General features: G+C 39.8%; 5 protein-coding genes across 7 annotated transcripts; 1 reads left to right on the top strand and 4 right to left on the bottom strand.

The window, feature by feature from the left end:
• The first annotated feature begins 10039 nt into the window (after window positions 1–10039).
• Window positions 10040–16201, top strand: LOC106656190 (C-1-tetrahydrofolate synthase, cytoplasmic). Of its 3 annotated transcripts, none has more exons than XM_014376904.2 (12): window positions 10040–10107; window positions 11169–11240; window positions 11899–12234; window positions 12312–12404; window positions 12484–12625; window positions 12714–12825; window positions 13514–14082; window positions 14157–14460; window positions 14541–14758; window positions 14839–15302; window positions 15380–15818; window positions 15915–16201. In XM_014376904.2, the coding sequence occupies exons 1-12, from the start codon at window positions 10082–10084 to the stop codon at window positions 16002–16004; spliced, it is 2865 nt and encodes a 954-aa protein (XP_014232390.1). In that variant the 5' UTR covers window positions 10040–10081; the 3' UTR covers window positions 16005–16201. The 3 variants fall into 3 exon arrangements, with proteins under 3 accessions (XP_014232390.1, XP_014232391.1, XP_014232392.1); XM_014376905.2 differs by lacking the exon at window positions 10040–10107 and adding an exon at window positions 10856–11026 and having other exon boundaries at window positions 15915–16004; XM_014376906.2 differs by lacking the exon at window positions 10040–10107 and adding an exon at window positions 10856–11088 and having other exon boundaries at window positions 15915–16004.
• Window positions 16202–16422: 221 nt separating this feature from the next.
• Window positions 16423–17636, bottom strand: LOC106656135 (probable methyltransferase-like protein 15 homolog). The gene has a single exon (XM_014376823.1). The coding sequence runs from the start codon at window positions 17576–17578 to the stop codon at window positions 16511–16513; it is 1068 nt and encodes a 355-aa protein (XP_014232309.1). The 5' UTR covers window positions 17579–17636; the 3' UTR covers window positions 16423–16510.
• On the bottom strand, window positions 17615–18353 carry LOC106655953 (ubiquinol-cytochrome-c reductase complex assembly factor 2-like). Its single transcript, XM_014376563.2, has 2 exons — window positions 18128–18353; window positions 17615–17939 (listed from the first exon to the last, which is right to left on the bottom strand). Exons 1-2 carry the CDS (start codon window positions 18199–18201, stop codon window positions 17615–17617), a joined length of 399 nt encoding a protein of 132 aa, XP_014232049.1. The 5' UTR covers window positions 18202–18353.
• Window positions 18354–18426: 73 nt separating this feature from the next.
• On the bottom strand, window positions 18427–19192 carry LOC106656170 (bifunctional endo-1,4-beta-xylanase XylA-like). The gene is made up of 3 exons (XM_014376866.2): window positions 19104–19192; window positions 18698–19018; window positions 18427–18611 (listed from the first exon to the last, which is right to left on the bottom strand). The coding sequence occupies exons 1-3, from the start codon at window positions 19119–19121 to the stop codon at window positions 18573–18575; spliced, it is 378 nt and encodes a 125-aa protein (XP_014232352.1). The 5' UTR covers window positions 19122–19192; the 3' UTR covers window positions 18427–18572.
• A 118-nt stretch (window positions 19193–19310) lies between these two features.
• LOC106656155 (26S proteasome non-ATPase regulatory subunit 9) lies at window positions 19311–20509 on the bottom strand. The gene is made up of 4 exons (XM_014376848.2): window positions 20280–20509; window positions 20016–20115; window positions 19724–19914; window positions 19311–19632 (listed from the first exon to the last, which is right to left on the bottom strand). Exons 1-4 carry the CDS (start codon window positions 20388–20390, stop codon window positions 19405–19407), a joined length of 630 nt encoding a protein of 209 aa, XP_014232334.1. The 5' UTR covers window positions 20391–20509; the 3' UTR covers window positions 19311–19404.
• Window positions 20510–20850: the final 341 nt, after the last annotated feature.

The raw sequence follows: 20850 nt of genomic DNA, 5'->3' as shown, positions 1-20850 counted from the left end.
TTGTATTATAAGCTAGCCACTCTATATTGTTTTGAACATCGAAAAGCAGAAAGAGTTATTATTCAATAACACTACGGTCTTTTGAGACAAGTGTTAACGTAGCAATTTTCAAAATATGTTTTCTCGCCGATTTTTTTCAAAAAATAAACGTAATCATCTTGAGAACAAATAATAGAAAACATACATGCAGTCTTTAATTAAGATTTTTTAAGAAAGTATATAAGAAAACTCATTCATAATGTCGAATAAAATTAACAAAAAAGTAGATTTTAAATGTTACCAAATATTATAAAGTTTCCAAAAGTAAAGTACATATTATCTTATTTTTATAAAAAAATTTATTGATTGTTGATTTTGCAAAACAAATTTATTGATAAATAAAAGGATTTATTGTTTTTTACGAATTGGTTTATTATTAATCTAATACCTATTAGAAATTCACTGAAAAATTCAAAATTATTAATAGTCCGGGCGCCAGCTATGGGTCGAGTATGCATTTTCAGGTCCATAAGGTAACCAAAGCTTTTTATAGGTTTTTTGGTGTGCTGAATTGATTTAGCTTGGTTACCAAGCATTAAAATTGGTATTTTAAAAGTTATTAATAAATTTATTGTTTATAACTAAAAAAATTTGTTTAAAAAAATCTGAAAAAATTCACACGTATTCTTTGACTAATTCTAAGACTATTTTGTTATTTGCATTTTTTCGTTTTAGCCGTTTCTTACCGAGCTAGAAAATCGCAAAGTTATTTTTTTACGCATGAATTTGTTCAGAAACCATTCGTATTTTCAATTTTTGCGATTTTCTAACTCGGTAAGAAACGTCTAAAACGAAAAAATTGCAAAGAAGCAAAATAGTCTTAGAATTAGTCAAAGAATAAGCGTGAATTTTTTCAGATTTTTTTAAACAAATTTTTTTAGTTATAAACAATAAATTTGTTAATAACTTTTAAAATACCAATTTTAACGCTTGGTAACCAAGCTAAATCGATTCAGCACACCAAAAAACCTATAAAAAGCTTTGGTTACCTTATGGACCTGAAAATGCATACTCGACCCATAGCTGGCGCCCGGACTATAAAACTATGGATAAAATTGAAGACAAATTTTCATTAAACCTTGATGCTTCAAATTAATTTCAAATTACGTCTTACACTTTATTCTGATTGGCAATCAGTATAATTGGCATGGATTTTATCATTAATTCGATAATTAAAAATATTGACATCAATAAATCATTAACGTTATCGTGTCTGTAACAACTTTATTTTTTGTAAGTAAGTGTCGAATTCTGCAATATCATATTTATAAAATATTATTCGGGCTTAGTTGAATCATTTTGGCGAAAAGCCATTGAAACAATCGAAATAGTCCGAAATGCCTTTGGCAAACCACAAACAGTCTCGGAGCTATCCTCTTTCTCTCAATAGAATCACTGGACAAGACGTTGGTAGTCCACGGAGTAGAAGCGGCAATTCACCCTTGAAATTTACTAGTTGACCATCGGGGTGAACTAATTTATGGAAAGCTTTTTCGCCTTACTTGCGCATCAAGCAGCAATAGAAGTAGTAGCAGCAGTAGTAGTAGTAGTAGTAATAGTGGAGCTAGGCTAACGCATATAGAGGCAGAGCCAGGCACAGAGAGAAAGACATGTTCTCGCGTCCAGTCAATCTTAAAGGACAGAAAGCGGGGACAGCTGGCTCTGAAGGAATCCATTTAGTTATACGCGTGCATCTCGCAAGAAGCTTTTGTTCGCGATAATAAGCTAGTATTGTTGGTTATATTGCGGGAGAGGCTGACTGAGTCTAAGAGAGAGACAGAACGCGAGGGTGGTGGTACGCTACCGCAGATGCTGGGCTATATAACGCGGGAATCTTGCTCTCGATCTGGCATATTAAAGTCCGCGATGTGACCTTATTGTTCGCGAAGCTGCTTGGGATCTTCGCGATAACGCGCGGGGGGCATGTATGCGTATGAGCGTAGGAGGTGCCTACCCTCTCGGTATCCTTCAATGCGCGACTTTCTTATACGATAGCCAACGGCTTCTGCAGTTACGCCGCATAGATCATCGGTATATACAGGCAGAGCTTGCTTTATCCGGACAAAAGCACCCCAAACTAATTCATGCTTCGTCAAATTCGAAAAGTGATAGGCGCTCGTCAGCGACTACTCCACGATAACGACCAATCTGACATATCTTTGATTGGATTTTCCTCGAAAAATGTTCGAGTTATTTTATTTTTCATCGCACGATTCGACTCACCAAAAAGGATCGAGAAGCTATACTGTTCGATCGATCTCTGCTACTTTTCAATCGTCTATAAGAAAAAAGCCAAGAAACATAGCCATACATATTGGAATCTTTTCGATCGCCGATGAAGCTACGAGACGAAAATAAAAATGTCTACAATCCTGCCGACTTGAAAATGCTTATTTTTACCTTTGCTATCCTCGATAGTCGAATTCGAAGTTAGCAGCCGAGATGTTGCATGCAATATCGCCTCGCTCCCCAATTTCTCGCGACTCGATGTAGCGAGATAAAGCCGGGCCAACAACAGCTTCTTCTTATTCCGCATGACGAGCTCGCGTACTGTACGCGTGTGCCCAAGGATATAGCAGTCGGGCAGGTCTTGCTGGTCGCTGGCCGGTGCCTCGATATACACGATGCTGGGGACTCGGCACGATCGCATCCGGCAAACGTATAGTAGTAGCCGAGCTCGGCCACTGGTCTACGCGGCATATATATACACAAGTTATATGCCGGATACATGGAAAATCTCGCGCGCACCAAGTTATATCGGCTCCTAAGGGAGCCGAGAAGTTCAGTGATTACCCTTGGAGTCTGGGCTACTGCTTCGCCGTGAGTTTCATACTTGGATAGTAACTAAGGTTATTTCGAACGTGCGGGAGGAAGCTATATACGTCTAGGTACACTCGAGTTCTACATAGCCAGGCTTTGTGTGTGTGTGTGTGTGTGTGCATACCCTCGATCTGCCTCTGTTCGTCCAACGCGAGCACGAGAGAAATTGGGAACGAGTGAAATTCCTTTCGGCCTTGTGCTCTCCTGCAGCTCCTCTGGCTACTACTCTCCGTGTGCAAGCAAATTTAGTAGCTCTATGTTATAAGGTGGCGTCGATCGACCTCGCGGGACAAAACGAGATGAGTGATTGAACGCGCCGTATCGGCGGCTATAGCTGCCTTATGTGTGCGTGGCAGGAGAGGCTCGGGATTTGCAGTTGGCCAACAAGTTCAACAAGAAATTCGACAACCTCGCCGAGATGATGTATGCGCAAAAGGCGCCCGAGGCCATCTCCATCGGCCGATAATATATACCATATAGGTATATACATGCGGCTGCCGCGTGACTTCCTTCGCCGCAGATATTTTTATGCTCCGTTCAGCCAAAAGTTCGTGCAAGATTTATAATGACGCGAGGGATCGGTTTATTGGATTTTCCAAGCCCCGATGCCGATGCGAGCGCGTTTCGTTCGATCGACTGTATATACACGAGAGTCGATTGCACGAATCGCTCCGAAATGTATGCTAGCCGCCGCTCCCGTGGCTGTGCGAGACCGCAAGACGCTCGAAAGATATCTTGGGGGTAAACTAAGGCAATAACCGTAACTCAATACAGCAGTTAAGATGTAAGATTTTGTCGCATCGTCCGAGCAAGCCAAGGCGTCGAGCAGCTTCTCTCGTCGTCTAATAACACATTGCCGCACAACTACTGTGAGTCTGCTCGAGCTCTGCGCGGCCCCCTTGGCTCGTATCGCGTACAGCCCCCTTTTACTTTGGCAATCCCGTCTACTGACTACTACTACTACTACTGTCCGAAGACGCAGCAGTTTCAGCGTCTCAAAAACTTGCTCCATCCTTTCGAGAGAGAATCCGCGCGTCGTCGCGTAAATCATACACGCGGCCACTCTGATTTATGTGGCTTATTTGCAAATGACGCGAGCTTTCGCTGAAGTTTCCAAGTACAAACAATGGGCACTGTCTTTATGCTGCTAGCTTCGAGTGTTCTACCTTATATGTCGGTAAATTCAAAGACACATGGAGAGGCTGCACACAAATGGCTTCTGAGATTGACGTGATTTTTTTGTCAACCGATCGAAATTTTAATCTAATTTCTTTTTAATCGTGCAAATAAATTATGAATATATCTGCAAGCCGACGGTAGCAAGTACGTGAAATATCATACCGAAACTCTGAAATATTTTCGTTTCTCAACTAATCGAACTAGATGGAATTGCAACGATGGAGCGTCACCCTCAAGATAGCCGTTCCATCAAGCGTAAGATATGAAGGCTCTTGGCAACTCGCCACTCAAGGAAAATCGGCAACCCTTTTAGACGCTGCTGTGCGTGCAACAACACACACACACACACATACACGCGCGCTTGTAGAAGTACTCGTAGGCAGCCTGTCAAAGAACATCAATAAGCCGCACGCAGCGAGCAATATGTGCGTGCACGCGGCCATATTTTTCTGAAACAGCTCGGTGGCATATAGCCATCAGGACTGTAATTTGCTTTCCGGGCCGCTGCGGGTGTGCAGCTCGCAAGCAACGACGACTAACTATAATGTTGCAGGGGTGACGGACCAATCGTTCGCCGGCATCTTACGTCGACACAGCCTCTCTCTCTCTTGCGTGCTCGGCTCTCCCCCCGTCGGCCAAACGGCCCCTTTTCGCTCTCGCGTCGCTGTACATATAGCTGCAGCCCAGCGGTATACTTTCCCCGTTACATCAGGGACTCGAAGTAGATACGAAAAACTTATTCCAAGCGGCGATGTATATAGGAAATAAAATATTTTTCATCGAATCACCTCGTGGTACAGCAGCTCGTTCTCTCAGGCTCACTCTGTCGCATAGAAACTTTGTAATCCAATCGCGCGCGAAACATGCTCGACACACACAGGAACGCGCGTAGCCATTTGCGGCGCGCAAATTAAATGGCTTTGGTGCACGTATGGCTCGAGCTCGCTCGATAAAGGTAAACGCAATACTCGGAGATAAGTTAACTCGGTTTCCGTATGTGTGTACGGGGCTATTGTAACCGGCCAACGGGATGCAAAGTGTAAGTAAGTAGATCGGAGCCAATCTACTTTAGGTCCTTGCGGCAATCGCGAGGAAAGCCGAGGCCGCCGCGCGCACAAATCTACTCGAAATTCAAACAGAGGAAACTTTGGCCTGGCCGCCGCGATGCTGATCAATCGACTCTATACGTTAACGCGTGTAGCCGTTCTCTGGCGTATCGCGTGCACCTTTACGAGTACTTTCTAATCAACTTAAGGGACGCGAGCGATGCGAGGTATGTGTGTATGTATGTTTACAGGGGCACACTGCGTCGCGATCGCTCCAACGTTACACGTTGTATATAGGTACTACGCAGCCGAAAGCCAGTCGATCTGCATAACTATACAGCGAAAGAAATCATATTGCGCGAAGAATAAAGGCTACTTTGGTTTTCGAGAATCAGCCAGCACACCTGTGCAGCTCTCTGTACTATTGTGGACGCAGACAAAGATACAAAAGGGGACGAAACTTGTCCAGGTCGAGCAACGAGTTTTTTTCTTCCCCGAGACTGGTGAATGCTTACTAGGCGTGCAGTCATCAACAAGTTACGAAAAACCGAATTATCTTTTTTTATTCGTATCAACGCTGCGTACGTCGCATACTCGCTGTAACTGTTATAATTAATAAAAAATTTTAAGCCGTGGCTTCTTATTGCTCGAATAAAAAATCTAATACTAGATATGTAATCGAACGCACAAAAACCAAATGAAGGAAGATTAAAATTTGCCTATAGAAATTATGTGAGTAATGCCGTTTGCGGGACTCAGTCGCAATAGCCGAATATCCCCTCGAACGCACGATACATATATCGTATCCAGTGCTCATCTTATCATCGGCATTAACGCATGCATAGACAAGCGACTTATAAGCACGCGGGGCATCTTTCAAAAGCTCAGCTGGTCCTTGGACACACGCGCGTAGCCGTCGCTCCTGTCGAGCTTTCTAAAACTCAATCGAAGCGTACGTAATGAGCATCCAAAGGCAAAATGTGCTGACAAGCCGCTGCTTATACTGCGGCCAATGCTGCGCAGCGACGACGACGGCGACGGCGAGCTATTTCCCTCCGAGACTCGAGCCTTATTACGCGAGGAATGTGCGGCTATTCTCAAAGAAAAGCAGCCACCCCTCAAGTTCGAGTCTATATACATATGTCGGCGGAGAGGCCAAGTAGCAGTAGCTTCTCCTTGGTCGCTCGCGCGCGCCTGCATTAATTTCATAAGCCTCCGGTATTGCTCCTGCGCGCTGGTCGATCATCAATTTATTGCCAGGTCCTTCTCTTGAAATTTCCTCGGCATGCTCGCCAGATATCGTCTAGATGCGGGGGCGGACTCTTCGACTGAGCTATGCGTGCTACCTATATACACGTATATATATGAACGGTTTATACAGCCGGACTCGCAAGCAAGAGCAGAGCTATTAATTTCGATTAGCCACCGAGTTGAACGTCGTATACCTACTGCACTCCTATATCTTTCCCGACTCTCTACTCTACTCTCTTCCTCTTCGCTCTCGACGTCGCGTGTCTTATTGCCGAGGAATGGAGAGGAAGCTCTGATTGAAAACACGATCACGTTCGTATTAGTCCGAAAGAGAGCAAGATAGAGAGAGAGAGAGAGAGAGAGAGAGAAGGTACTCGAGAGTAGTCAAGAGTTATACATCTACATTTACAAGACCAGTTGTTGTTCTACACTTGATTATTAAAGCAAACTTGATGACTGTGGAATTTCATGTCATTTTTGCAACGTACTTACGGGTCTGTCCTTTTCACACAACTTTGAATTAATTATTCATTTAAGATCACAACTTATACTATGTTTTTTTCGCACACTTAAATTATTTAATTCAGTTAACACACGAACGTGAGCAAAAGTAGGGAGATCCCTGAAGCTGAAAAGTGTGTCTACCAAGGAGCTGTATTTATATTAATTGCGTACAAATTATACTCGAACAAAAATACAACAAATTTTTACTTTCAGCGCTCGATTCTAGAAAAATTCTATTTTTTATCCGGAACAAAGATGAGCTCGAAGCACCAAATTAAAAATATAAATTTTTTAAAATTTCAGTTAATTTAATTTAAATCGAAGCTTCATATTTATTGTTGGGTCACATTCACCTTCATCCGTTTGCATTTTATTAACTTGTATACATGTGACTTTGAAAAACAAACTTTGTATAAAACCTTATTTAATATGTTAAAGGTGGCAATTTCCCAGTCAGAGTCAAATCTAAATTGATTTTAATAATCTGAATAAATGATTAAAATTTTCTCAGACTGTCACGGCACAATAGTGATAGTAAAAGTTTTAACTTTCCGTTAGATTTATTATTAAGCTTTAGTTTAAAAATTTCATTTCGACATACCATCATTAACATGAATTTAGTAAAGAAGTTTACATTTGTATAAAAAAAGAAATATGTTTTAAATTGCCAACTAATTGAAAAAATACTTAAAGATTGTAAATAATTATTTGATAGGACTATAGAATAGAATATATGAAAACTTGTTTTTGCCTTTACTGGCTTCACAAGGTGAGTCTCACAAAGTTACTCGAGTTTGAATATGTTACATGATCTACGTGTTTTTTAAAGCATATAATAATTATTTGATATTTATAATATGTACAATTATTCTATTTATAGTTGAGTAAATAAAAAAATTATAAAAGTACTTTTTTGTCATATTTAATATTCATTCAAGAAGAATTCATAATTTGTACAGGTATAAGCCAGTGTGGATATCGAATCTTACTGAGAGCTTTGGATTAAATAATGCTGTTTTTAAGCGATATTATCTAAATTATCGAACTCATCGAAGAAAACTTGGACGGCGATAATATCAAAAGTGTAAAAATGTGAATGCAGAAATTATCAAGTTATGGAGAAATACTAATAGTTCAAGAAAATAATTTTTGCATAACAGTGCTTTCATTGCTTAACATTCACAGAGATTAATAATTGAAGTTAAAATTTTATTTTTCATACGCAAGAAGGTAACGCTTGAAAATTTGCATTTTGTTCGATATAAAATGAATTGATGCTACCAAACTAGACCTATGTGATTATCGTAGATCCTAGCACAAGCTCGGGTCAAAATAATTATAATAAATGAATGATTGTCACATGGAAAATAGTAAAAATTATTATTTTTATTTAACTGATTCTTTTCGGGGTTGCAAATAATCTATGAAAATGCTCAACTACTAGCTAATCGAAACAATAAAGATCAAGTATAATGACGATTATGCTAACGTTGAATTTGCTACTTACAAAAATTTCCTAGCCATATGGCAGTAATCCTTTTTTATTTGCAAGTAATATCACGCTCACGAATTGTGCATCAATCTATGCATCGAAGACAAAATTGAAGTTCACGTACGAAAGGACTCGCGAAATCGTCATAGGCTTTGCCCATAACAAAGATTTCAAACGAAACCTTATTCAAACTTTGCTTATACATTCATACGTGCAGTAGGACAACTCGAAAACTCGAAGAAAGGCATAACAAGCACCGCAGGAGCCACTTCTTTCCATACGGAACGTATTAAAGATAGCACCGGTCGAGTCGAAGCAGTTTGGCCAATCGGCAAAGTTCGACAAGTTTCCCCGAAAGTCCGAGACGAGACGGTGAAACGACTTGGACTTGGACTCGAACTCCTCCTCCGGATACCTCCTTTCGTGGTCCGGGATAAGGAATTTGCGGTGCAAGTTTGCGCCTGGCCCCAGACATTCTCCGCGCTCGGCTTTGCCTATTCGCATCCGACGAATCTATATAGACACGAAGATATAATACAAGTGTAAAGCATATAAAGAGCCCAAGAACTGCTTGATCGAAGCTCGGCATGGACGTTGTTGCCACCCCCCGAGGCTATATGCGAGCACAAAACCCTTAAAGCGCATAACATAGTAAGTTTTCCAAGTCTCGGGAGTGGACTTGCCGACGACGAGATTGTAAACTGCGTAAATATACTTGTATGCATGACGCACGGCTTCATCGACAGAGTTTAAAACATGATATTAGCTGTTCGATATAGTGTATAATGGAAATCGATCGTTTCTATAATATTGTATCGAAATAATAATATGTCGGGCAGCCAATAATCGCGAATAGAGCAGCATAAACATATTGTACATGTACACAGCGAGATGAACGATTAAAGCAAATTTGGTTTCGGCTTTCTTGAGCAGCATCCAAATTGATTAACGCCAAGTCCGACGAAATTCAGATTACTCGAGTCGTGCGGCGAGCGAAACCAAGCCAGTCAAACCACCCCGCAGTCCCTCGAGGTGAATCGCTTCGTCGCGCGTATTTCCTCGCTCCCGATTTATATCCATACACACGTACACATGGACGCACACGTGTTCAGGCTGCATGTGTGTATTTACATCTAGCCATCGATATACCGCTTGTGCAGCTGGAGCAAAACGCGACTTAATCCTCTTCGTCATTTCCTTATTCGTAATTTCAAATATAATTTTATAATGTTGATCGACTGTGGCTCGTATCTCACTTTACCTGATAATATTTGTATATTTGCCAAAACAACTGATTAACAATCATCGGCACTGATGCAGAGAGGAGAACTGCATAAGATATTCTTTTATCTATAGTCGATATTCGTATAATATGCCATTATACGAACATCCGATTCGATAAAAAAGTACAAAAATATAGCTAAAATTAACTATATATCGTAATTGCTCTGGCACACTCGATACAGGTTGAAGCAGATGTAATCATATCGTAATTATAAAAATTATTACTTCGAGTATCTGTGCAAAACGATACGGATGCAGAGGTCAAAGTTCAAGAAAATACGTTTTGTTCGATAAAAATACACTCATAGGTTATTATCGCATTTGATGCAGTAAAAATCGTTATGCCGGATTGCCTAGAGAGTGCATTTGAAGATCGAACTGCAGCAAAGCAGAAGCAGTCAACAGCTCATGCTTATAGTACAGAGAACAATTAGTCTTGGCGCGAATCTTCGCGGTGCTCGTTCGTATGACTAAAGTACTTGGATTCTTCAAGTAAGCTTTTATATGACAACTTTTCGGTTATTGAATAAATGTTAATTATTTCAATAAACCCCGCCTTATCGGGCCGGGATAAACATATTGTAATTGTTCGGCTAATTCAACTAATTAGAGTTGATGATTTATTAAAATTTATCACTCATCATTATAGTGAACCTTTTTTAACCTTCATCCTCAAATACTATAAAAAACTAGTTTAATTGTAAAAAGATTAACCACCAATACCCTGGTATTGTGGAAGAAAATTTTTATTGTAAAAATTTCCTTGGTTTCCCTTTAATTTTCTCTTACATTTAATCAACTTTAAAATAACATGTTGTTATAATTATTCGTATCTCGAGTTGTACAAGTTCATCTACATTTTTTGACTCGCGAAGAGAATTAAATTCACAGACTCCGAGTGACTCCGATAAAATAAAAATTCTGCTTCTACGTAAGAAGTGACACTATTGAAAACACTCGAGAACTCGAGACATATGCTTACCGCACTATTTCTATAAAAAAAGATGGGAGACAAGGCATTCACCTTCGGCAGATACATTACACGCAGAGATTTAATATATTTTGACTGAGCACCACTGAGAGCAGTAACACGAGGTTTCGCAGGCAAAGATGTACGATTATCTCTCTCGTATATACGTTTAGCAGCACATAGGCACACGTGTGACGGGGCATCGAGTAGGGGAAATTAGCCGAGCGTTCGGAGCAACTTTTACATTGCGCGGCTCGATGGTATATTCCACACACGGCTCTCGCTCATACACGCACGACATATACACGTAACGAGCGAGGCGATAATACACATTTTCTCTCCTCGCCACTGTGTACTGTACTAGTTGCGTCGCGCGCGTGCACACACACAAAATAACACAAACACACACATCGTGCCCTGCAAGCAATAGTGCAAGAAGCAGTAAGTAGCAACGGCGCAAAAACTTGTCCCAGTGAGATATATAACCGAAAAATCTCGTGCCTGTACGGACACGTGGCTTTTGGCCCAGGAAAAATTGTATAAAGCAGCCGGTCATTGGTTTCTGTTTTGGCTTTGTTTACAGATTTTTCAGCAGAAGCATGGTGGCCGACGCGACGTCGACTTGTCAAGTGCTGTCAGGCACGCAGGTTGCCAAGTTAGTAATGTTCACATTATTCATTATTATAATAACTTAAGAAATGCCGATGTTTGTATATTAAATGCATCTGCGTGATTCTGCTATGCCTGCAAAATGTCTCGTTGCGTAAGATATTTCGATATACGTAATGAGAAAAATATATGTAAAAGTATCAATTACAAAAAGTATACCATGTTGCTCGATCGGTTTACCGTATGATTAACGCAAAGCCGTGAACAAATTATTTACTCCAAGGCTCACAATTGTTGCCATCCATTTTTATATTATTCCAATATATTCATGGAACGAGTATTTTGAACCTTCTTATACTCGTTTTTTTTATCAAGTTGTTATTTTAACGTTTACCATATGATTCTGATATACATAAAATTTTTAATCTTCTGCGCGATATAAACACGCTACTAGCAATATTTTTAAAATCTCGTACAACGTGAAACGATAATCGCAGAGATTTAAAATTAGGCTGGTAAACAAAATCTTATCGGAGCTGGTTTTCGTGATATCGTTTGTTGGTTTCATTTAAGCGAAAAATAACTTGACGTGAAAATTTGCGAAAAATAAACATCGAATATGCAACTGAATTTTCTTTTTCACAAATACCGATTTTTTGTTGAATACTATCAGACAACAATTACATTACAAAGCACTATTACAGATCGATCCGAGAATCGCTGGCGAAAGATGTCCAAAGAGTCCAAAAAGATTTTCCATCTTACCTGCCGGGCCTGGCAATCGTCCAGGTCGGTGGTCGGGAGGATTCCAATGTCTACATTCGCATGAAGATCAAGGCTGCCACCGAGATCGGCATCAAGGCTACGCACGTCAAGCTGCCCAACACGACGACCGAGCACGAGCTGCTCAGCGCCCTGGACAAGCTCAACAATGATCCGAACACCCACGGTATCATCGTGCAAATGCCCCTGGACAGCGTCAACAAAATCGATTCGCACCTCGTCACTGACTTTGTTTCGCCGGCTAAAGATGTCGACGGGTGCGTTGCTGACATTAGTTTCAAAACTTTTTAATGACAAGTGAAAAGAGAATAAATTTTGTTTTCTTCGACCGCAGATTAAACACTATCAACGAGGGACGAGTTGCTATTGGCGACATGACCGGCTTTTTGCCGTGCACCCCAAACGGCTGCATGGAGCTGATTAAACAGTAAATATGATTCGATTAGAGAAAGAAAGCAGTCTCAACGATTGCTCGAGTATTCTTAAAATGATTTATTTTACAACAGATCTGGTGTGACTATCCAAGGAGCTACGGCTGTTGTACTGGGCAGAAGTAAAATTGTCGGAACACCTGTTGCTGAACTGCTCAAGTGGCATAACGCTACAGTGACAGTCTGCCATTCCAGGACCAAAGATTTACCTAAAGTTGTGAGTAATATTTTCAACAAAAAAAAACATTTTTTGTTCGAGTCAGCTTTTTATTATAAAATAACTATTGCTATCGATGAAAAAATAGGTAGCAACAGCTGATATTTTGGTCGTCGGAATCGGACAACCAGAGCTGGTCAAGGGATCGTGGATTAAACCCGGCGCGGTCGTGATCGATTGCGGTATCAATGCTATCCCAGGTGAGCCTACTCTCGGATTGACTTTTTTCATTTTTTTCAATTTTTGACTTTTAAAAAGAAATAAAGAATCTCCGGTGCCGTTCATAACGGTGCAAATAAATGTTATAAAGCGAAATTGTTGAGTTCTCTTAAAAATCAGACGATCCGTGAATTCCGCAAATAAAGAGATAAACCGAGTATTTTCGTTACGAAATAAGTCGTGTGTGGTACAATCTCGGGCTACAAATGGAAATAACACTTGACATGCTTGCGCTGCTCCTCTCATTTCAATATTAGCATTTCTATAATATCGGCCCGGCTCATCGTTCATGTTTGTGCGCGTGAATCTCCGTCCTTATCTCGCTCGCGTGTAAAATGCGCCGCCGATGTATCTAGCGCGCATCCGACGCTAGTTTTTCTTTTTTACCCACGTGTCCTAGATAGTGAACAGGTTTGTTTTCGAAAACACATATATTTGACATATTTTTGGAAATTTAGTTCAGAGGTTTTATTAAATTCATCGTATTGAGAACATTGTTTCTAATCAATGCAGCTCGTTATATTGATTAAATATTTAATGTGAGAATAAATATAGAGTAAATTGAAAGCTGAAGTTTTAAAAAGCTTGTAAAATTGAAGTAATGATTTAATAATTTGAGTGATTTTATTGAGCCTAATCCATAAGAATAACGATAATTTTGTCGAACAGATCCGACGAAAAAATCGGGCCAGCGTCTAGTCGGTGACGTGGCCTACGACGAGGCGTTCCAGGTAGCCTCGTACATCACACCGGTGCCCGGTGGCGTCGGACCGATGACCGTCGCCATGCTGATGAAGAACACGGTGCTGTCGGCCCAGCGGCAGGCGGAGCGCCTCATGTCCACCGAGTGGAGCGGCATGCGCCTGCTGAATCTGAAGATCGAGAGGCCGGTGCCGAGCGACATCGCGATATCGCGCGCCCACGAGCCCAAGCCCATCACTCTGCTGGCCGAGGAGATCGGCCTGCTGCAGAACGAGTTCAGCCCGTACGGCAGCAAGAAGGCCAAGGTCAATCTGAACGTGCTCAAGCGGCTGGCAAACCAGCAGAACGGCAAGTACGTCGTCGTGGCCGGGATCACGCCGACGCCCCTCGGCGAGGGCAAGAGCACGACCACCCTCGGGCTCATTCAAGCCCTGACCGGACACAGACGCACCAATTCCATCGGTACGCTGAGGCAGCCCAGCCAAGGACCGACATTCGGCGTCAAAGGAGGCGCCGCCGGTGGTGGCTACGCGCAGGTACGCTATAAGGATATACTTATTATGAAATTTCGGTCTTTTATCGATCTAAACCCATTATCTCCTCGTCGCAGGTTATTCCCATGGAAGAATTCAATCTTCACTTGACGGGCGACATACACGCGGTAACCGCGGCCAACAATCTGATGGCTGCCCAAATCGACGCGAGATACTTCCACGAAGAGACCCAATCGGACAAGGCTCTCTTCGACAGACTCGTGCCCACCGTCAAAGGAGTACGCAAATTCTCCAAAATCCAGCTCAGACGCTTGGCCAAACTGGGCATCGACAAAACCGATCCCAACAGCTTGAGTCCCGAGGAGCAGAGAAGATTCGCCAGACTCGACATCGATCCCAAAAACATTCCATTCACCAGAGGTATGGTTCTTCGCTTGACTTGAAATGTTCCAGTTACAAATGTTAGATATTTTTAAATATTGGTCGCTTTTACTTGGCAGTCGTCGACATCAATGATCGTTACCTGCGCAAAATAACGATCGGCCAGAGCTCGACGGAAAAGGGCCTGACGCGAGAATCGTCCTTCAAGATTTCCGTTGGATCGGAGGTCATGGCCATTCTCGCCCTCGCTACCGATGTCGAGGACATGAAGCGGCGTCTCGGCAACATGGTCGTTGCCTTCAGCAAAAGTGGAGAACCACTCACAGCTGACGATTTCGTAAGTTTGTTCAATTGTTAACGTTCAAAATCGTTAGCCAGGTTGATGATAACGTTGTTGTTTTTTTTTTATGAACACAGGGCATGACCGGAGCCATGTCGATCTTGATGAAGGACGCCATCGAGCCGACCCTCATGCAGAGTCTCGAGGGCACCCCGGTGCTGGTTCACGCCGGTCCATTCGCCAATATAGCTCACGGCTGCTCCTCGGTGCTCGCCGACGCTATAGCCCTGAAACTGGTCGGGCCGAAGGGCGTGGTCGTCACCGAGGCGGGTTTCGGCTCCGATATCGGCATGGAGAAATTCTTCGACATCAAGTGCCGCACATCGGGCCTGAAACCCGACGCCGTCGTCCTCGTCGCGACGATTCGCGCCCTCAAGATGCACGGCGGTGGGCCGCCCGTCACGCCCGGATCGCCCTTGAAGAAGGAGTACGTCGAGGAGAACGTCGAGCTCATCAGAAACGGCCTGCCCAACTTGATCAAGCACATCAGCAACGGCGTCAAGTTCGGCGTGCCCGTCGTGGTGGCCATAAATGCGCACTCGTAAGTGATCCCGTAACGATTTTCGCGATGCCGCAGAGGCTTAACGCTCCTAATTGGATTTTGAATTTGCTCGACAGGACCGATACACCGGCGGAACTGGAACTCGTCAAGGAGGCCGCGATCGCCAACGGAGCCACCTCGGCCGTCGTCTGCACTCACTGGGCCGACGGTGGCAGAGGCGCACTGGATCTGGCCGACGCCGTGATAAACGTTACCGCTCAGCCGAGCGACTTCCACTTCCTTTACGAACTGGATCTCAGTATCGAGGACAAGATCACCAAGATCGCTAGAGAGATGTACGGCGCTGGAGAGGTGGAGTTGGCCGACAAGGTCAAACAGAAAATCGAGGAATACAACAGACTCGGCTACAACCGATTACCTCTGTGCATGGCCAAGACTTCCAACTCGTTGACCGGCGATCCGAACGTGAAAAATGCGCCAACTGGCTTTAAATTGAATATCACCGACATCTTCGTCTCGGTAGGCGCTGGATTCGTCGTACCGATGGTTGGAGAGGTAAGCAAACGATCGTCACCGTAATTGTCGTTGGATTACATTGATCGACCGATCATTTATCAAATTTTTAATCCTGCTATTTTGTCACTCTCGTAGATTATGATGATGCCTGGATTACCTACGAGACCGGCCATTTATGACATGGACTGGAATAGTGAAACGGACGAGATTGAAGGTCTTTTTTAAAAAAACTATGAAAAAATGTTGATATTGACAAGGCAATCCTTTTTCCATTATAAAATGTGTTGTAATATAATGATAAATTTTAGAAAACTCATAACTTTTACTACTTTTATGATAATTTTGTATTTAATTTCGTTGCAAGATAAATATTATTTATTGTAATAACTATGGTATTTTTAATTACTTACTAATCGATATTTTGCAATCCTGCCCATTTAACTATTATATAAAGCATAGTTTTAATATATCAAATGTACAACTTTTTACCATTTTTGAATAATCTGTTTCAAAATCAAAATTTACTATGGAATTATGTACATGATGTTTTTATTGTCTACAATTTTAGTGCAATAAGTTTACAACACAGTTGTATTCGAAAGAATAATGCCATGAGAAAGGTAATATTTATAGATGTGAATAATGTTCTGTTGATTATAGTTTCATCATTTATTTACAATGATCAATGTTTCTACAAGATTACATCAAGCACTTTGCCATTTGTTAAAATATTATTTAATTTTCACTAAAGCACGCATTTTCGCAGACCTACATCTAGGGTTTTCATAAACTTCTTCATCAGTGGGAAGTAAAACATGTTTATGAAGCATTAGCCAAGGCGACTGAGTTAGATTTTCAACAACTTCTTTGCTTTCAAAAACAATTCCATGATTGCTATATCTTAGAGGTAACTGATTAGCTACGGTGCCAGTTAAATTACCAGAAAGATGTCTTTTCACAATAGTGTCTTCCAAAGAGTGAAAAGATATAGTCACCAATCTGCCATTAATCTTAAGCAATTTGTCAGCAATGACAATGCCATGATTTATTTCATTTAATTCATTATTTACAAAAATTCTTAAAGCTTGAAAAGTTTTTGTTGCACTATGCTGAAATCGACCTAATGCATCATGAGAACCTTCACTTGGATATAAGGCATCTATGAATTTTGCTAATTCATGAGTCGTTTTTAAGCTTCTAAAACTATACCTTGCTTCCACGATAGCTCTGGCAATTTTCCTAGCTCTTTTTTCTTCTCCATAATATTTTAATATATGATACAAGTCTCTTTCATCTGCTCTTTCAAGTACATCTGCAGCTGTTGGTTCATCTGATAATGTATCCATCCTCATGTCAAGAGGTCCATCTTTGGAAAGCATAAACCCTCTTGAAGGTGTATCAAATTGCATTGATGAAACTCCAAAATCAAATAACATACCATCAATACTATTTTTTTTTATTTTGTGAGGTTTTAATAACTGAGGTAAATCAGAGAATTTTCCTTGTAGTGGTATGATTTGACCAGGATATTGACTTGCTAATTCTTCAGCATATTTTATGGCTGTTATATCTCTGTCAAGTGCAAATATTTTTACATCAGGTACTGCTTCTAAAATTTTTTTTGTATGACCTCCTGCACCAAATGTCATATCAATTATGGTATCACCTGGAGATGGTTTCAAGTATTTAAGTGTTTCATTTGCCATAACTGGTATGTGAGGAGGTTTTACCTTTTGAATTTCTGTACAATAAAATCTGCATGAAGCATTTAACAATCGTGCTACTTTAAAATTATTCATTTTGAATAAATAATTTAATAAACAATATGTAGAAAATTATTTTTTCTCAGTTTGGGATGGTGTTTGATACTGAAAATAAATATTTTTTACTGATTCACCTAATCGTTGAAAAAAACCTAGTTTTCTTTTTGCAGCATATTCTAAATACTCTTTACTCAAAACAAACTGGCACTGTTCAAGAGTTAGTCCAGAAGCAGTTTTATCCGTAGGTGTTATTGGGTATTTTTTCTGATAATGATTATTCGCTAATCTTTCTAAGGCTTCCAAGTTTTTCAAGCACTCTTCTTTATTCTCTATCTTTGAATTATCACCTTTGGCAAATGCTATTTTTACTTGTTCTCGAAGATATGCACCAAATTCACTGAAACAGAATAAAATTTTGAACTGCCACAAAGTTTACAATTTAATTTTTAAAAGATAATATTTCAGGATCAAAGAAAATATTATTTTATGTAGTAACAAAGATGAAAAGCACGTAAGAATAAAAATTAACCTGCAAGTTTCAATATAAAAATTTGAAATAAAATTAAAATAGCAATTTCTACATACGTTTTTGGATCTCTGAGGGGATCAACTGGCCATTTGTCCAACAATCTCAAATAACGTTTGTACAAATTTGCCATAATAAATGATGTCACAAATTGCAATACGAGACGCCGGGCTTACTTTCGATAATCATTTCAGCACATGCGTTTCGAATGAATTTCGTCTGCTACTTTGACTGCTGACATGTTGTGAAATCACGGAATAAACAAGCCCGAACACCATATCAACTTATTTGAAAAGATTATGCGACAGACCATAAACATTCAAATGTTGGAAAGGGTTAAAAATATTATTGAACATTCTTTAAAATTATTTAATATTTATTTTGGCTTCTACATAGCAATAACATTGTTCAAATATTTTTTATAGATTAATATAGAAATTTATATGTTTCAAGCTTGCATAAATTTTCAAAAAATGTATAAATATTTATTTAAAACAAATTTGTTTAATTTTGAGTAATTTTTTCGTGTTTTGGCCAACTTTTCTGAAAAAGAAATAAAAAATCGAATTTACATCAATTAAAGCTTTATTTTTTATTTTTCATTTATTAGTACTTAAAAATCAACTTACATGGGAAGACCATGGTTGACCATTCACAGTTATGTGCTGATTTGCACTGATAAGCTGCTCAACGCGATTATTGTTGCGACGGTCCCACTGAGAATTGTTATCCCAGGCATTGTAGGGTCCATTGGAATCTTGTCTCTGTTGATTTCCCCAACCCCAGCCAATTTTGTTGTTTTCAACTATTTTTTGGTCATTCCAATCTTGAGACCATTCTTCAACTCCATGGACTGGTACCACTCTGTAATTGACAGGCCATGGTGCAATATTGGAATAATCAACAACAGCCCCTGTGCAAGAGGCAATTACAAAAGAAGCACACAAGGACTAAAACATCCAAAAATCAAAAATGAATTTTTAATACAATTCTTATTAACAACACAAATAAAGTATAACAATTTCTTTTACTCACAAACAAAAATAATTTCATTTTGATTTTATGTTCAAAACAACTAACGAAAGAACACCAAGTTTGACGTCTTATATAGCTAGGAGCATAAAAATAATAACTCTATAATCCTATGGATTATAAATATTGAATTACAATTAGGTGGATTACTATGAAAAAAAATTGTTAATATCATTGAATACAAGGATTACAGCAGCAACACGATACTTATTTAATTTTTTTCAAAATAATTATTTATTTCAACGAATAAGACTTATAGAGACAGTATTACTATCTTAAATACTTAGAATTAATTTTCTTCCTTTTATCTTTCAACTGCTTCCAAGGGCACAACATGACATCCAAGCAAACCTTTTCCACTCCAAGGCCGTGGAATTAAAGTTAATGCAAAAGTATTAGAGCCACGTTTTATCTTAACTGGTACCTCTTTGTAGCGGCTACTTTCTACTAAATTACCAATATCTTTGAGGGACTTGAAATTTCTATTAGAAACTGATCCAAATTCTAATATGAAATCATCCACTTGAATACCCTGTAGAACATGAAATATTAAAGTTTAGTTTAAAAATCCAATATAGCATATTCCTTTGATTATTCAAAATGAACTATAAATTTTTACTTACTGCTAATTCAGCTGGAGAACCAGCAGAGACTGAATCAACTCTAAGAAAAGGCTCCAATAAACATGTTTCTTCTGTAGGGCTAGAGGTAGAAGCAGTCGCTCCTTGTGATTCACCAGAATTAGCAAACTGATGAACTTTGTGCAATCCTTGTTCAATTTTTATCATTATTGCTTTGTGGTCATTTTGCAGACCTGTAAATTTAAAAATTAAAAAAAAGGGAAGAGTTTTTATTAAAAATAAAAACCAGTATAAAATGATACAATTTTTAATAAATTTTTCAAAAATGACTTACATATTATCTTGTGACGAGCATGCCTAACTTGATAAACATCAATGTCATTCCTAGGAAAACCAGCAGAATCCACTAATTCGTCTGTCATTCCCACATTATTCTGAAATCATCATAGTAATTACAAATAAATTTTTTGATATGGATTAACTTACAAATAAATTAGTAAAATTTAAATCAAAATAGACAAGTCATTGTAAGAGATTTTGGTTTCTTAGAGATTGACAGTAGTAAATAATTCTTGATTAATAGGGAATAACTACTTACGGTATCAAGGATGTTTCTGGCAGCTTGTAACTCATTTTCAATTTTTTCCTTTTCTTTCATCAACTGTAAAACAGCCGCTTTAGCTTCTTCAAGCTCCGAGTCAACGACCATTTTTAGGGTTACTGCTAGTGCGAATACACTGTAAATGTGATCAAACAAAATATGTCATCGTCTACTGTGAGCCTGGAGATCAAAATATATGAATAGGTTCAGGGCCGTGTCATTTTTCGCTAGCGCCTCTCACTTTAGAGCAATGTCATGTCTATTCATTTTGCGGGGAGCTTCGCGCGTCCGTAATCTTGAGGCCGAAATTTGAAAGATCCTGCAGCGGCGCTACTATACTCTAAGAATAAATTAATTGAGAGTTTAGAAACACTGCATAATCATTCAGTTCCCAATTCTAAATTTTTCCAACCACTCATTAATATATCTTTGAGCGCTATTCTACACCTACATTCAATCAAAACACTTATAAACTGCGCATGCTTTTTTTCCCGAAGGATTTTCAAAAAAGAAATATAAAATTAACTATCAGTTACTGCATGTGCATTTGAATCTAAGAAATCATCAT

This window comes from Trichogramma pretiosum, unplaced genomic scaffold (genome assembly GCF_000599845.2).
Source record: "Trichogramma pretiosum strain Unisexual culture from Peru unplaced genomic scaffold, Tpre_2.0 scaffold7, whole genome shotgun sequence".
NCBI classification, from domain to species: domain Eukaryota; kingdom Metazoa; phylum Arthropoda; class Insecta; order Hymenoptera; family Trichogrammatidae; genus Trichogramma; species Trichogramma pretiosum.
Note: the sequence above shows the minus strand (reverse complement) of the source record. Positions and strands in the feature narration are given on the sequence as shown.

Excerpts from the sequence above, each read along its gene's own strand:
- LOC106656190 (XM_014376904.2), top strand. The coding sequence starts at position 10,082 with ATGACTAAAGTACTTGGATTCTTCAA. Across the intron at positions 12,626-12,713 it reads CCAAAGATTTACCTAAAGTT|GTAGCAACAGCTGATATTTT; the intron begins GTGAGTAATATT and ends ATGAAAAAATAG. Across the intron at positions 14,083-14,156 it reads CCGGTGGTGGCTACGCGCAG|GTTATTCCCATGGAAGAATT; the intron begins GTACGCTATAAG and ends TCCTCGTCGCAG.
- LOC106656155 (XM_014376848.2), bottom strand. The coding sequence starts at position 20,390 with ATGGTCGTTGACTCGGAGCTTGAAGAAGCTAAAGCGGCTGTTTTACAG. Across the intron at positions 19,915-20,015 it reads TGCTCGTCACAAGATAATAT|GTCTGCAAAATGACCACAAA; the intron begins GTAAGTCATTTT and ends TTAAATTTACAG. Across the intron at positions 19,633-19,723 it reads GTTCTCCAGCTGAATTAGCA|GGTATTCAAGTGGATGATTT; the intron begins GTAAGTAAAAAT and ends CATGTTCTACAG.
- LOC106656170 (XM_014376866.2), bottom strand. Across the intron at positions 18,612-18,697 it reads GTCAACCATGGTCTTCCCAT|AAAAGTTGGCCAAAACACGA; the intron begins GTAAGTTGATTT and ends TTTCTTTTTCAG.
- LOC106656135 (XM_014376823.1), bottom strand. The coding sequence starts at position 17,578 with ATGAATAATTTTAAAGTAGCACGATTGTTAAATGCTTCATGCAGATTT.
- LOC106655953 (XM_014376563.2), bottom strand. The coding sequence starts at position 18,201 with ATGGCAAATTTGTACAAACGTTATTTGAGATTGTTGGACAAATGGCCA. Across the intron at positions 17,940-18,127 it reads CCCCTCAGAGATCCAAAAAC|TGAATTTGGTGCATATCTTC; the intron begins GTATGTAGAAAT and ends ATTCTGTTTCAG.